Raw genomic sequence first — 16041 nt, 5'->3', positions numbered from 1 at the left:
TCTAACAAATTCACAACAACTACCTTAATACACACAAATGTAAAGGGATGAATGTGTACATATGAATATATGGATGAGCGACGGCGTGCGGCATAGGCAAGATGCAGTAGATGGCGTAGAATACAGTATATACATATGAGATGAGTAATGTAGGATATGTAAACATTATTAAAGTAGCGCATTTAAAGTGACCAGTGATACCTCTATGTGAACATTATTAAAGCGGCGTTATTTAAAGTGACAAGTGATACCTTTATTAAGTCCGTTTATTTAAGTGGCCAGAGATTTGAGTCTGTATGTTAGCAGCAGCCTCTCTATGTTAGTGATGGCTGTTTAACAGTCTGATGGCCTTGAGATAGAAGCTGTTTTTCAGCCTCTCGGTCCCAGCTTTGATGCACCTGTACTGACCTCGCCTTCTGGATGATAGCGGGGTGAACAGGCAGTGGCTCGGGTGATTGTTGTCCTTGATGATCTTTTTGGCGTTCCTGTGACATCGGGTGCTGTAGGTGTCCTGGAGGGCAGGTAGTTTGCCCCCGGTGATGTGTTGTGGGGTCGACCTTACTACCCTCTGGAGAGACTTACGGTTGAGGACGGTGCAATTGCCGTACCAGGCGGTGATACACCCGACAGGATGCTCTCTAGTGTGCATCTGTAAAAGTTTCTGAGTGTTTTAGATGACACGACACATTTATTCAGCCTCCTGAGGTTGAAGAGGCGCTGTTGCGCCTTCTTCACCACGCTGTCTGTGTGGGTGGACCATTTCAGTTTGTCCGTGATGTGTACGCCGAAGAATTTAAAACGTTCCACCTTCTCCACTACTGTCCCGTCTATGTGGATGGGGGAGGGGTGCTCCCTCTGCTGTTTCCTTAAGTCCACGACCATCTCCTTTGTTTTGTTGACTTTGAATGAGAGGATATTTTCCTGACACCACACTCTGAGTGCCCTCACCTCCTCCCTGTAGGCTGTCTCGTCATTGTTGGTAACCAGGCCTACCACTGTAGTGTCATCTGCAAACTTGATGGTGTAGTTGGAAGCGTACATGGCCACGCAGTCATGGGTGAACAAGGAGTACAGGATAGGGCTGAGAACGCACCTTTGCGGGGCCCCAGTGTTGAGGATCAGCAAAGTGGAGATGTTGTTTTCTACCTTCACCACCTGGGAGCGGCCCGTCAGAAAGTCCAGTTCCACAGGGCCCGGTGGAGACCCAAGGTCGTGAGTTTAATGACGAGGGTTCTATGGTGTTAAATGCTGAGCTGAACAGCATTCTTACATAGGTATTCCTCTTGTCCAAATTAATCATGATCTGAAAATGTCAATCAAGCTGCAAAGAATATTACAATTAGAACATATTTGATTGACTTTCTCATATAGGCCTATGCATTTTAATGATCCTCATCATTACTGTACTGATAATCTAGCGTAAAAAAACGATAACAGTAGTTATCTATACAGGAGTCTCTCACTGAACGAGGATCAGTTTCTATCTTTTTTTTGCCCTCAATGGTGATGGTGGTTGGTGGAGGGAACGCACGTCTCAGAACAATTACAGCGCTTCAACCAATAGAAAAAATAGAACAATCTCCATATCATGAACCAGGAAGAGGTTATTTGATACACGGAACTGGAATGCCACGTGACAGTCGAGCCCTGTGTGTTTCAGATAATTATGCGAGATGTCGTTTAACTCTCTTTGTATGAACAATTTGTGGAGATCTGCTATACGACTATCTTCTAACGCTGCTGTCACGTCAACGCGATTAGTGGCTATTCGCTGCAAAAGATTTGGTGATAAGCGCGGTGAACTCTGCCAGACGAGAGCCCATAGTAACAATATACAGCACGTCTCAAGTAGGTGCCCATTCATAAGGTATATTTATTCGCTGGCCTGAAACATTGTTTCAATACAGAGCGGTAGAATGATACACGTTGTAGTACTAATGTTACAATGTCATGTTACAAATGATGTGTTACAATGTTGCATCAGAACAACAGAATATAGTAACAACATAGGCCTACTCATTCTTTTACAACTTGAATAGCCTAGTTTACAATCTAATGTGACAAATGTTGTTTAGAAACAATAAACAATACACTCATATTCTGAGCTCACTTTAGCTACCACCAGTACATGCTGTAAATATCTTTTTTTAATGCAACATTTCCAAAATGCAGATTAGACATGCCCATTCCTGTCGAACCATCCATGAGCAGTGCTATTATCTACCACTACTGTCAGTGAGGCTACATGCTCATCAATTTGTTCGAACCAAACCTGGTTGCATCACCTATATTAACATCCTTATCGGTTTTGCTTTACCATAGCTACTGACTGAAGGTGAAACCAAGAAGTCAGGTTATCTCACAATGTTCTCTTACTTCTCCCAAGGAAAGCTGGTGCGGAATGGGAAGGAGAAGCAGTTAGTGGTATGTACTGATACGTTGTCATTTTAAATCCATGAAAATCTTTGAAATTGATATTAAGACATTTGCTGCCTATATACTTGAGGGAGAAGTCAACACATGTATCTTGTTCTTTTTCTTTAGGTCTTTATAGAGGGGAATATTGCTAGTGGGAAGACAACATGCCTAGAGTATTTCAGCAAAACCAGTAACATTGAGGTAAAAAAAAAACATGCAACACGCTTGTTCAAAATGTAGCAATTATTAATTTTCATTTTATCCTTATGCTGCAATGTGTGTAAAATGAAATCACAATTTTACTTTTGATTTCTCAGGTGCTGACTGAGCCAGTTTCCAAATGGAGGAATGTTCGAGGGTACAACCCCCTGGTACGTGACCATTATAAAGAAGATGGCTCATTTTGATAAATGACATATTGTATGCTGATGTTAGCTCCTCCCCTCCTGCAGGGGTTGATGTACCAGGACCCTACTCGATGGGGCATCACTCTACAGACCTATGTTCAGCTAACCATGCTGGACCGACACCTTTCCACAATGGTAGGTACTCTAAAACGTTGCACTGATATCCGACTGTTTCACTACTGTTGCATGTGTTCTATCAATAGTACAGATTTCTCTTTCACCAAGTACAAAGACGTGTATTTTACATTGCATAATTAACATGGTCTGTTTTGTGTTTGTTGATTCCAGTCAGCCCCAGTGAGAATGATGGAAAGGTCCATCTACAGTGCCAAGTACATCTTTGTGGAAAATCTTTTCAGAAGGTAATGCACATGGTATATTTCACACCACTTTATAGCTGGTTTTCATTTGTGTCCAATCTAGTTCATTTTATGTACTATTTTGCTCTCTGCAGTGGGAAGATGCCAGAGGTGGACTTTGCTGTTCTTAGTGAGTGGTTTGAGTGGATCACACAGAACATTGCCATTCCTGTGGATCTTATTGGTAAGCTGTGTAGAAACACACGCTTTCTACTTTATTCTGACGATGTTGGGTCATTGGTAGAACCTTGTTCACTTAGTTCCTCCTCTGTTTCAGTTTACCTCCAGTCGTCTCCACAGACCTGCCACGAGAGGCTGAAAGAGCGATGCAGGGAGGAGGAGAAGATCATTCCTTTGGTGAGGGTAGAAGAATGACAGACTCTCAATGCTGTTCTTGGTCTCACTTCCGAGGAGTTGTAAGACTCGTCTCTTGCCCTAATCTCTCTCATCCTACTATCCTTCTCGCTTTGTAATTTATTTGTAAAGGAATATTTAGAGGCAATCCATCAGCTGTATGAAGACTGGCTGATAAAGAAGACGTCCTTCAATGTTCCTGCTCCAGTCCTTGTGAGTGATCAATCATTTTCACACGTGCGTTTGGGTGACAATGGTCAATTAATGAACATTATTTACACGTTCTAGTGTCTCCTGTGATAAGCACCAGAGTATTGGTCATCGGTGTTAAGGAATCCTTGTTTTTCATTGTTGGGAAATAGTCAGTTGTTGAATAGAAAGGCAGGTATGCAGGTAAGTGATTGTTAAACAGCTCTGCTTTTGTTCACCTTACTATAATCTGTAAAGGCAGTTTCACAACATTTAATGAGTATACACACTGAGTATACAAAACACCTGACGTGACAGACTGTAACGTGTACGCTGGGAGTCGGGAAGCAAGTTCAGGGAGTAACTTTTTTAATAATAAATAACACATGGAACGAAACACGAGTAGCGTACAGACATGAAACAACAACGCCTAGGGAAAGAACCAAAGGGAGTGATATATATATTAGGGAAGGTAATCAGGCAGGTGATTGAGTCTGATGAGGCGCGTAACGATGGTGACAAGTGTGCTTAATAATGAGCAGCCTGACCACCTTGAGCGCCGGAGAAGGAGTATACGTGACACAGACTGACCAGGTGAAAGTTATGATCTCTTATTGATGTAACTTGTTAAATCCACTTCAGTGTAGATGAAGGAGAGGAGATGGGTAAAGAAGGATTTTTAAGCCTTGAGAATTGAGACATGGATTGTGTATGTGTGCCATTCAGAGGGTGAATGAGCAAGACAAAACATTGAAGTGCCTTTGAACAGGGTATGGTAGTAGGTGCAAGGTGCACCGGATTGTGTCAAGAACTGCAATGCTGCTGTGTTTTTCACGCTCAACAGTTTCCCGTGTGTATCAAGAATGGTCCACCACCCAAAGAACATCCAGCCAACTTGACACAATTGTGGGAAGCATTGGAGTCAACATTGGCCAGCATCCCTGTGGAATGCTTTCAACACCTTGAAGAGTCCATGTGTTGACAAATTGAGGCTGTTCTGAGGGCAAAGGGGGAGGGGTACAACTCAATATTAGGAAGGTGTTCATAATGTTTGGAATACTAAGTGTATTTCAATATTTTCAGGTAATTCCAGCAGACGATGACTTGCAGAAGATGCTCCACCAGTATGAGGAGAACAGAGAGAAGATTTTAGCAGGGAGCAATGTGTGAGTGAAGTACACAGTATTCAGACCCCTAGACTTTTTCCACATTTTGTTAGGTTGCAGCCAAATTCTAAAATGTATTTAATTGTCATCCCCCCCCCCCCCCCCCCCCGGTCAATCGACTCACAATACCCCATAATGACAAAGCAAAAACAGGTTTTTAGAAATGTTTTCAAATGTATAAAAAATTAAACTGATAGGGAACCTTCGACCCAGTCTGAGGTCTTGAGTGCTCTGGAGCAGGTTTTCATCAAGGATCTCTCTGTACTTTGCTTTGTTAATTTTCCCCTCAAACCTGACTAGTCTCCCTGTTCCTGCCGCTAAAAAACATCCCATAGCATAATGCTGCCACCGCCGTGCTTCACCGTAGGGATGGTGCCCTGTTTCTTCCAGAAGTGATGCTTTTGTATTCATGCCAAAGAGTTCAATATTGGTTTCATCAGACCAGAGTCTTGTTTCTCATGGTCTGAGAGTCTTTAGTTGCCTTTTGGCAAACTCCAGGCGTGCTGTCATGTGCCTTTTTACTGAGGAGTGGCTTCCGTCTGGCCACTCTACCATAAAGGCCTGATTGGTGGAGTGCTGCAGAGATGGTTGTCCTTCTGGAATGTTCTCCCATCTCCACAGAAGAACTCGAGAGCTCTGTCAGAGCGAGGATTAGGTTCTTGGTCACCTCCCTGACCAAGACCCTTCTCCCCCGATTGCTCAGTTTGGCTGGGCGGCCAGCTCTAGGAAGAGTATTGGTGGTTCCAAACTTCTTCCATTTACGAATGATGGAGGCCACTGTGTTCTTGGGGACCTTTCAATGCTGCATAAATGTTTTGGTACCCCTCGACACAATCCTGTCTCGGCGCTCTACGGACAATTCCTTCGTCCTCATGCCTTGGTTTTTGCTCTGACATGCACCGTCAACTGTGGGACCTTTATATAGGCAGGAGTGTGCCTTTCCAAATCTTGTCCAATCAATTGAATTTACCACAGGTGGACTCCAATCAAGTTGTAGAAACATCTCAAGTATGATCAATGGAAACAGGATGCACCTGAGCTCAATTTCGAGTCTCATAGCAAAGGGTCTGAATACTTATGTAGATAAGGTATTTGTTATTTTGTATACATTTGCAAACATTTCTTAATCTGTTTTTTTTTCTTTTTCGCTTTGTCATTATGGGGTATTGTGTGAAGGTTGCTGAGGATTTGTATTTATTTAATTCATTTTAGAATAAGGCTGTAACGTAACAAAAGGTGGAAAAAGTCAAAGGGTATGAATACTTTCCGAAGGCACTGTATATATGCTGCACCAACAATGGCAGTAGATATGTTTCTTGTGTGTAAAGCAGGTCATTATAGTCCAAGAGAGAACACCAGAACCAGTTAGTGGAGTTTCTTGTCCACTGTTACACACTGTCTTAGAACAACTCTCTGACCGGTACATTTTCAGACCGCAAGTATTCCATACTGTATATTTACTGCTACAAGTCGCTTTCCAACCTATGTTACATATGTACTTGGTCATTTTTGTTTGTTTCACTGACCATGGTGGATTCTCTCTATACGGGAACATGATGCATTGTTGGTTTCGTAATGTTGATCACGTGGTGACAGCCCTACAATAATACCTACATTTTACAACTGCTGGGACATAGCGGTACCACCTCTGTAATACAAAGCATATATTTTAAGGGGCTGCTGACTAACATAGCTATGTGTTTTGTTCTTATTTTATTTACTGCTAATATATAGAGGAGCATGTTGTCAGGCTGGAATTGCACTTAGTTGTAAAGTTATCCTATCGGGTTCAAATATTGTACTTTTGTCGCTGAGTTCGTTTTAATAAATGCCTAAAAGTGATTTTTGTACAATAACATGTTAATTTATGCAATATTGCTGAATAAAGTTAGTGTAACTGTCTTTTGTATGATCCACTTGAACTTCTGAAGACCATGAAAGTTTTTCAAATTTTTATGAGTTAAAAAAGGTCATAACATTCTGAATAGAATTGGACTAACATTTTCATAAACATTACAAAGCATTCAGTAGTCTCAATGACAATGAGGAAGGAAAGTAAGTGCAGGATTGGCATAGAATACATTTCAGTAAGGCACTGTCACTGTAAGAGGACACAGTGGAAACATTACCTCCACCTCATAAATTAGGTCAAGCATAATTAACATTGTATTAAAAGTCTATCACCTGAGAAACAGTACAAAGCAAATGCCAGAAAATACAGAAGACGCATTAAATTCAACGAGGTCATTCTTGTCCCCTTCATACATTGAATCCACAGGAGGTTGGTTGCACCTTTAATTGGAAGATGACGGGCTTGTGGTAATGGCTGGAGCAGAACGATTGGAATGGTATCGAAACATGGATTGATGCCATTCCATTTACTCCATTCCAGACATTTATGAGCCATTCTCCCCTCAGCAGCCTCCACTGATTGAATCGCCACAGACCAAAACAACTTAGTGGCAAGTGATGTTTCAGACCTGTCAATCAATTTCCCTCTGTGTTCTGATCATGACCTTACTTCCTCTAAGGCTCGTCCACCATGACATAGGTCTGAAGCAGCTCGTCCTCTGTGGTTTGAGGGATGGGGCCCTCCATGTCCTGGTGCTGAAGGCCTGTGGAGGGCTGGTGGTCAGCAGCAGTAGGGTCAAACACTGAGGGGTCCAGGTGGCTGGTTGGGACATAGATGGAGTGAGGTGGCTCTTTGATGGTGTCCCTACTAAGAATGTGTTTGTGGGGACCGTCTGCTACTTCACAGGTGCTACAGCCTGGGATGTTACAAACCGGCACCAGAGAGGGATGGCACATTAGGGGCTGGCTCTGGTCCCCTGCAGAATCCTGTTGAGGGGAACCATCATGGTCATTGCAACTGGCATGTGGTGGTGCTGTCTCTTCTACAGGGTATTTCAGGTTCTCCTTCACCTTGTTGTCATCCATCTCGTGCTCATGGACATGCAGTTGGCCAATCCTCTCAGCCAGCTTGGTCAGCTCATCTGCATCATCGGCCTCCTGACCCTCTTTGGTCACTTCTACCTGTGGAGGAGTTGGTCCGTGGAGCGTGGCAGTAGTCTTGTAGGCCTTATCTTCTGGAGGCTGGAGTTTTGGGACTGCTTCTGTGAGATGGGGTTTTGGTGCTGCTGTGGTGTGAATGGAGATGGACTGGGGACCACTTACATCACTGCCAGCTAAATTTGCTGCACTGCCACCTTCCTCGGGTGCGTTCTCTTTGATAAGTCGCCTTCGCGATACAGTAGGTCCACCTAGTGGCTTACTGAATATTGGCTTCTGCCTTATGGCAAGGTCTGGGTAATTCTGCTGAATCTCCAGGATAGATCTGTCATCGTTCAAGAATGCCCTGGGTGGTCTGATTCCTGGAGAGTGTGTCGTCTCAATGGACTGAACCTCCAGGTTGAGGGGTATCTGTCCATCATCCTGTTGCCTGCCTGGTGTGCTAGCGGTGACAGGGTTCTCCTCAGTTAAGTCTCCCTCATCTGTCTCCACTGGTCCTGGGTCTACCAGGGAACAACCATTTGATGGACCCTTATCCTCGTTCTCCTCTTCTTTCTGCATTTGTAAGGGCTCTGTTTCAGACTCCTTTGCTGTCTCCTCGGCAGCCCTCTGGGTGTGAGGTAGTCGTGCAGCTCTCCTCTGTAGAATCTCCAGACACTCATGCTGTGACCGCTGACCCATGAGCTCCAACAGGTACTCACACTCTGTTCGCGCCAGAAAAAGCTCAAAACCCATTTTCATGGCTGTTTCAGGGTCTGCATTGTTTGTGAGTCGGTACTCTGTGTCAGTTTCCAGATGATATCCTATCGTTTCAAGGATACTTTTCGTGGCACTCTTTGTCAGGACCGGCTGGATGCAGTAGACAAAGGGGCCAGTGAAAGTCTGAGTGGGAGATGAGTGTTAATTATCACATAATTTCACAAGCCTGGCAAATAATATAGCCTCATACAGTTTACTTTCACTTCCTGACATGTGACAGCTGCACCTTTGAATATGTGGCTTGTGATTAGAGATGGCATTTCAATGTAAAATCATAGTCATATATTATCCCTCTAATTACTTCTTACTCTGATAATAATAATTTGTGCATGTGCATTAGGCTAGCCTAAGTCTAGACATCTCTGCACCCCATTTTCTTGGGTGCATTGCGCAAGACAAAATAAGCCTACTTGTCGAAATATGAATACCATACTATTTATATTTTTACCTTGACAATCTTGATTTCCTTCTTCCACGGGTAAAGAAACAGATTTACACAGAACATCTCCAACACCTCTGTGGCTTTAATGAGCGCGCTGAAGAATGTTCGACAATCTTTGAAGCCTTGTTTTACGCATTCGGATGCAGTAAAGTAGAAGTCAAAATGAGAAAATCTTTCTCCAGGGTCTGTTTCTAATAGCAAAAATCGTCTAGCTTCCACGCTAACCTGTTTCTCTTGGCATAGTTTCAGGTTACTCTTACTCCAAATCTGATCATAGTAATTTAGGTAATCGTCGAAAGCCTCTTTACGTGCTATAGGCGTTTGGTCACCGTCACCACCCTGCATATTTGTTGTTGTTGTTGTTGTTGAAAAAGACTGTTTAGTTAGGCTACACGCTTCTTATCTGATTTAGAAACAACATAGGAACAAGGAAGTATGACGAGTGAAAGAGGCAGCACACTATTGATCTGAAAGGCTAGTCAAATGGGTAAAAAAAATGACAATATGCGGAAGCATGACTGTTTCGCTACAGTTACGGTGACATTAGATTTGCCCATGTATCAATTAAGTTTCTTCTCCAGTATCGGTTTTGTGCTGCATAGTACGACTGACATCTAGAGGATAAAATATAACATCCGTTATAGACTGAAGACATGCGTCTTCCAACAGATGGTGCTACAGGAAAGAAAAATATATAATATTCTAGTCATGCCACAAACCTGAGATGATGCTGAAAAGGCTGTATCAGTTCTTCTCTGTAATGCTAATTAATCAACTTCCAGTGTATCTCTCTCCATCGGGTTGTTTTTCTGTGTTTCTACAGGTGATATATGTTACATGTCCTACCAAAAACAATGAGATAAAGAATGATGATAAACCCTTGAATTATGAATGCATAGCGGCATCTCCTCCCTACCTTGGAGCCTGATTTAGAGAATATTTCAGTTGAATAGTGATAATGTTAAACCTATTTTGCAATGGCATGGTGATTGTTCAGACATTTAGATGATTGGGTACCTTGGAGGCATCGTTGTAAGACACATCAATGAGGTTCTATCCCAGATGATGTCTGCCTTACCAATGGTAACCTCCCTCACCTCTAACTCACTACAGAGACCAGAGCTGCTCCAGAGAGCTCTCTTCTGCTTTGTCAGTCTCGCCAGGAAGGAAAACACAGTTTAAATGATTCCCCTCCTAAGTCAATAAGATCCGGGTGAGTGCAGTATTCACAAAGCCCCATAATGGACGCTGTGGACTTATTATCTCGAGTGCAGTGGCACTAGATGAAATTAGCTTTCTGCTGGCACGCCCTAATAAGAGCCTTGCACTGGGCAACGAGGGTAATTAGGAGCAGAGCAACCGCACAGACCATCTGCTCAGTCGGATTTACATTAGCTAGCTAGCCCACCACCCAAACACAACAGTCAGAGCAGATCAGAGGGGAATGAATGGCTGTCAACAGACAGGATGTCACAACATATTCCCATGCATTATACATAGCAAGATTCGATTTGGAAAAACGTTTAGGGAAACATTTTGCCAATGTAGATAATTGCGCTACACTGTTTCTGCACTTTTGGATGCCATACAAACACTCATCTCCAGCTCCCTCCTCTGTCATCCCTATGTTTATTAATAGTAATGCTCCTCCTCCTATTTATATTACAGCTACTCCTGTAGTGTAACCTACACGTAAAACAGGAAGGCGATTTCAATGCCCAGAGTCGCAAAACCAGAACGAACAGTCACACCGACTCAAATCATAGAGGTCAAATTTATTTACTTTCCCCAATATAAGAAATTAATAAAAGCTCTAATACAAAACATGGATTTACGTTGATGACTGTGATTATAGGAAACAAGAATTTTTGTCACACAGGACAGTTGTGCACAACAGTGGTACTTATAGGGAAACTATACATTGGAAGTGTACATGTACAGTATTACACATTATTTCACATTTATGTTGAACATGTACTTATTGTGCTACCAAAAGGAAGTAAACAACAAAGACAAAACAGCATGTAAGACCAGAGTGAACCGCATTGCAGTTTTACCTCAACAGGTATTGGACTAGGTCTTCCAACACAGTTACATAGCATTTCTACTGACTTGTAAAGGCAGGTAAAGTTGCATTTCTAGATACCTCTGTGTGTGTCACAATGCACACAATCTAATACGTTGTACTATTCACTGCATTGCACTTTTAGATTTCAGTTGGTGAAACACAAGCCCATCATTATTATTGTATAGCATCGCTAGATTTGCAGTAGCTACATAATAATAAGCACAAATGCTCATTGTCAAGTTATTAACACATCATTTTTAGCCCAAACATTGCTTTATTTATAGGGCTTGACATGACAATTCTGACCACAAATAGACTATGTATTAACACGTGCCGAGAACAGCATTTGGTTTTAAAAGCCATTTAACAAACTCTCTCAAAGTCAAATCCACTCGATGATGATTGGCACAAGAATGTAACGCAATAAAAATAACCTGTTGATCTTTAATCTTTAGACGTTTCTGTCTAGTGCGAAGCATCTGTGTTGTAGTACATCTACATTCTGGTGAATCTCACAACAACTATTTTAATAGTAGTCTTTCCACAGTTATACACATTATTGTTAAAGCTATTCTAAATAAATACTCATCTCTTTATAACTTTTATCCACAATGCCAGCAATGCAATCATGCGACTAAGTCATATATAAAATATTCTTTAAGGGTTCATCAGTGAGGATATCACTTCACAATAAGGGATTTGGTAAGATAAATGAGGGAGACTATGAGAAAGAGTTGGCTGGAACAGAGATACCAAGTTCTGGGGCCAAATGCAAAGGTGACAGGGGGTCACTGACTCCACAAATACGGTTGTATACACAAAATATGGACATTATGTCACATTTTCCGACTGTGTGCTTTTTCTGGGGTTTCAATGATGAACATAGACTTATCTGAATAACAACAAAGTAACACAAGCCTTGAAAAATAGCAAGCTATTTGGAAAAGGAAAGCTCTTGATGTGTTAATCAGTTGTAAGTTATTGTGGCTACAATGTTAAGCAGTCTAACAGTCTTAGACGTAGTGCTTGGCAGGCACAGACATTTCTATACCATTTATACATGGATGACAGACATGCAAAAACATTTCAACTGAAGAGTTTATCTGTACAATGAATACTCACAACCAAAAACAACATATTGAATAATCATTTGGAAGCATTAAAAATATTCCAGCATATTGAAAAATACAATGTGTTTAGGCGGAATAATATTTTTGGAGAAAAAAAATGGATTATTTATTATAACGTCAAAGATGTCAGTACTAAAGTATAGTAAATCCCTCATCCCTCATCACAGTAAACTATGCACAAATCAAATTTTTCCTTCCCACCAATTGTCAAATACCATTGTATCTCTGCTACAAGCTATGTTGTACTTTGATGTTAGCTGGCGAATGGGTCACGTTCATAGTCATTTCACTTGTGAACTCCCCAAAAAGCTCTTCACAAAAAGAGGAGTAGTGAGAGAGAGAAGAGGAATGTGTGGCAGTGCACGTTCGGAGACTGAAACAGAGCAGTTGGGATCTAAATGGACCTCAGCCCCCAGAGGGGAAACCTAATTGTGGAGAATAGACAGTATTTCCAGCTCATATAAACGTGTTTATATCCAGAAACCATATAAAACCGTATACCACAAAAATAATTTATTTAAAAAATACCAACACTCTTAGAAAAAAGGGTTCCAAAGGGTTTCTTTGGCTGTCCCCATAGGCAAATCCTTCTTGGTTCTAGGTAGAACATTTTTGGGTTCCAGGTAGAACCCTCTGTGGAAAGGGTCCGACATGGAACCAAAAGTGTTCTACCTGGAACCAAAAAGGGTTCTTCAAATGGTTCTCCTATGGGGACAGCCAAAAAAAACGTTTAGGTTCTATATAGCACCTTTTTTTCTAAGAGTGTATAACACTGGGGTATATTTATCAGTTGAAATTACTGGACATTTTACAGACTGTGGGAGTCCTAAAGTCAGCTAAATATAAATCAAATATTATTTTCATGTAGAAAATATTAATAAAACCATATGGATATGTGATGGAATGTGAAATTAGTCATTCTTTCTATTGTGTTTTTTATCAAGAGCAATTCCATTACAACATAACAAAATCCAACAGTACATACAAAATATCTATGTGAAACCACTTCAGGTTACCTCTAGTGTTTTTGTGCTAAAAACAGACTTTGATAATGCTTCCTAAATGCTTGAATGCCTCCTAACCTGAGACCAATTTACAGTATGAAGTGAATTCCCTCTGGACAGAAAGACAATACTCCCCCAGCCCCAGTTTACCAGTAGTAGCCCTGTGATTTCATGGCAGTGCCCCAGTAGTAAAGGGAGATCGAGTGAGGAGTGGTGCGGGTAACATCTTAGAGTTTGGGGACACAGCTTATCCAAGAGGTAGGGGAAGGAGAGGAAGGCGCAGACTGAGTTTAGGTTCAACCCAAACTTTCAGCTTCGGTCCAGAAAGTAATTCTCTTTTGATACTGCCTGTCATGCACAAAGGGACACTGGAAGAAGCAGAAGAGAGTTAGGCTGGGAGGTGTGTGTGTGTGTGTGTGTGTGTGGTGTGTGTGTGTGTGTGTGTGGCTGTCTGCACAAAGAGCATTGGAGAGGACTAGCCCAGTCAGCTCTACAGGATCCTGTGTGCAACAGCCCGGGCTCTCTGGGGACTATGGCTGTCTTCTGATGGGTGTTTGAGCAGGTCCATGGGCATCAGAGGGATGGGCTGGTTCTGCCTGCTCACCACCACCTCGTACGGGGGCGCTTCCTCCAGGGGGAACGCTGACAGGGAGATGGAGGATATTGGCTGCTGCCTGAGCTCGTGCAGTCCAATTGCGTAGTGGGAGGCGGCGGCGCTGCTGGCGGACACCCAAGAGGCTCCAGCTCCAGCAGACGGCTCCTCCATCTCCAGGCTGGTGTAGGTGGCCTGCTGGTGGCCCCGCTGACAGGGGTCTGTGAGGGAATACGGAGGGGGGTCGTCTGTGGGGACGTATATCTGTGTCGCACCTGGTCCGACACATTCATCATAGCTGGAATAAAGAAGAGTATATCAGGTAAATAGGTATAACATTTTAAAAGAGGATATCTCCAGCCTTCAAACAATGGTAGGCCTAGTGTTCATTTAGCCTATGCTGATGAACCTGGATTCTATGTTTGTAGTTAGCAACATGAACACAAATGAAATGTTTAGCATAAGAAGACTAAATGGTGAAACAGGCCTGTTAGAGGAGACTCTTGTCATCTACTGTGAGCTCTTTTCCTGTGTGGCGGCTGCTAGTCTTGGTTTGGTGCTTTCCATGGCAGAGCCTGCCAATGGACAATTGTTTCAGCTCTCACATATCCCACAATCCCACAGTGCACTGGAAGTCTGTCTAGCACATACAACCACCCTACTAGAGCTGCTGGGCTTTATAGAGGCCCTGTAACACAAAGAGAATAACAACACATCCGCCACGCTGATCCTCAACACGGGGGCCCCTCAGGTGTGCGTGCTCAGTCCCTTCCTGTACTCATTGTTCACTCATGACTGCATGGCCAGGCACGACTCCAACAGCATCATCAAGTTTGCAGATGACACATCAGTGATATGCCTGATCATCAACAATGATGAGACAGCCTATTGGGAGGAGGTCAGAGACCTGGCCCTGTGATACCTGGACAGCAACCTCTCCCTCAATGTGATCAAGACAAATGTGATGATTGTGGACTACAGGAAAATTCTCATTGACGGGGCTGCAGAGGAGCAGGTTGAGAGCTTCAAGTTCCTTGGTGTCCACATCACCAACAAACTATCATGGTCCAAACACTAAGACAGTTGTGAAGAGGCGACGACAAAGCCTTTCCCCCCTCAGTAGACTGAAAAGATTTGGCATGGGTCCTCAGATCCTCAAAAGATTCTACAGCTGCACCATCGAGAGCATACTGACTGGTTGCATCACTGCCTGGTATGGCAACTGCTCAGCCTCCGACTGCAAGCCACTACAGAGGGTAGTGCGTACGGCCCAGCACATCACTGGGGCCAAGCTTCCTGCCATCCAGTACCCCTATGGCAGGCAATGTCAGAGGAAGGCCCTGAAAATTGCCAAAGACTCCAGACACCCTAGTGATGGACTGTTCTCTCTGCTACCGCACGGCAAGTGGTACCAGAGCGCCAAGTCTAGGTCCAAATGGCTTCTTAGCTGCTTCTACTCCTAAGCCATAAGACTCCGAACAGCTAATCAAAGGGCTACCCAGACCCCTCTTTTACGATGCTGCTACTCTCTGTTTATTATCTATGCATAGTCACTTTAACTCTACCTACGTGTACATATTACCTCAATTACCTCGACCCCACAGGTGCCCCCGCACATTGACTGTGTACCGGTACCCCCTGTATATAGCCTCCACATTGACTGTGTACCGGTACCCCCTGTATATAGCCTCCACATTGACTGTGTACCGGTACCCCCTGTATATACTGTGTACTCCCCCTGTATATGGCCTCCACATTGACTCTGTACCGGTACCTCCTGTATATAGCCTCCACATTGACTGTGTACCGGTACCTCCTGTATATAGCCTCCACATTGACTGTGTACCGGTACCTCCTGTATATAGCCTCCACATTGACTGTGTACCGGTACCCCCTGTATATGGCCTCCACATTGACTGTGTACCGGTACCCCCTGTATATAGCCTCCACATTGACTGTGTACCGGTACCTCCTGTATATAGCCTCCACATTGACTCTGTACCGGTACCCCCTGTATATGGCCTCCACATTGACTGTGTACCGGTACCCCCTGTATATGGCCTCGCTATTGTTATTTTACTGCTGCTGTTTAATTCTTTGTTACTTTTATTTTATATTTTCTATTCATCTATTTTTTACTCAAC

General features: G+C 43.1%; 3 protein-coding genes across 5 annotated transcripts in view; 1 reads left to right on the top strand and 2 right to left on the bottom strand.

Moving 5' to 3' along the window:
• The first annotated feature begins 785 nt into the window (after window positions 1–785).
• LOC115112139 (thymidine kinase 2, mitochondrial-like) lies at window positions 786–6795 on the top strand. 2 transcript variants are annotated; one of them, XM_065011877.1, is made up of 10 exons: window positions 786–1848; window positions 2387–2424; window positions 2545–2619; window positions 2736–2789; window positions 2871–2960; window positions 3114–3187; window positions 3280–3368; window positions 3462–3541; window positions 3671–3751; window positions 4572–4793. In XM_065011877.1, exons 1-10 carry the CDS (start codon window positions 1674–1676, stop codon window positions 4707–4709), a joined length of 894 nt encoding a protein of 297 aa, XP_064867949.1. In that variant the 5' UTR covers window positions 786–1673; the 3' UTR covers window positions 4710–4793. The 2 variants fall into 2 exon arrangements, with proteins under 2 accessions (XP_064867949.1, XP_029494826.2); XM_029638966.2 differs by lacking the exon at window positions 4572–4793 and adding an exon at window positions 4811–6795 and having other exon boundaries at window positions 797–1848.
• A 35-nt stretch (window positions 6796–6830) lies between these two features.
• LOC115112138 (uncharacterized) lies at window positions 6831–9695 on the bottom strand. Its single transcript, XM_029638965.2, has 2 exons — window positions 9110–9695; window positions 6831–8784 (listed from the first exon to the last, which is right to left on the bottom strand). The coding sequence occupies exons 1-2, from the start codon at window positions 9446–9448 to the stop codon at window positions 7420–7422; spliced, it is 1704 nt and encodes a 567-aa protein (XP_029494825.1). The 5' UTR covers window positions 9449–9695; the 3' UTR covers window positions 6831–7419.
• A 1163-nt stretch (window positions 9696–10858) lies between these two features.
• The window catches only part of LOC115112136 (protein BEAN1-like), a 43914-nt gene continuing 38731 nt past the window's right edge, over window positions 10859–16041 (bottom strand). For both annotated transcript variants that reach the window (XM_029638963.2, XM_029638964.2), the window contains one exon: window positions 10859–14195. In XM_029638963.2, coding sequence (XP_029494823.1) covers window positions 13796–14195 — 400 coding nt within the window. In that variant the 3' untranslated portion in view covers window positions 10859–13795. The remainder of the gene's footprint in view (window positions 14196–16041) is intronic.

The sequence above is a fragment of the Oncorhynchus nerka genome, linkage group LG27, assembly GCF_034236695.1.
Source record: "Oncorhynchus nerka isolate Pitt River linkage group LG27, Oner_Uvic_2.0, whole genome shotgun sequence".
Taxonomy (NCBI): Eukaryota; Metazoa; Chordata; class Actinopteri; order Salmoniformes; family Salmonidae; genus Oncorhynchus; species Oncorhynchus nerka.
The sequence above is the reverse complement of the archived record's forward strand: the minus strand, read 5'-3'. Positions and strand labels throughout refer to the sequence as shown.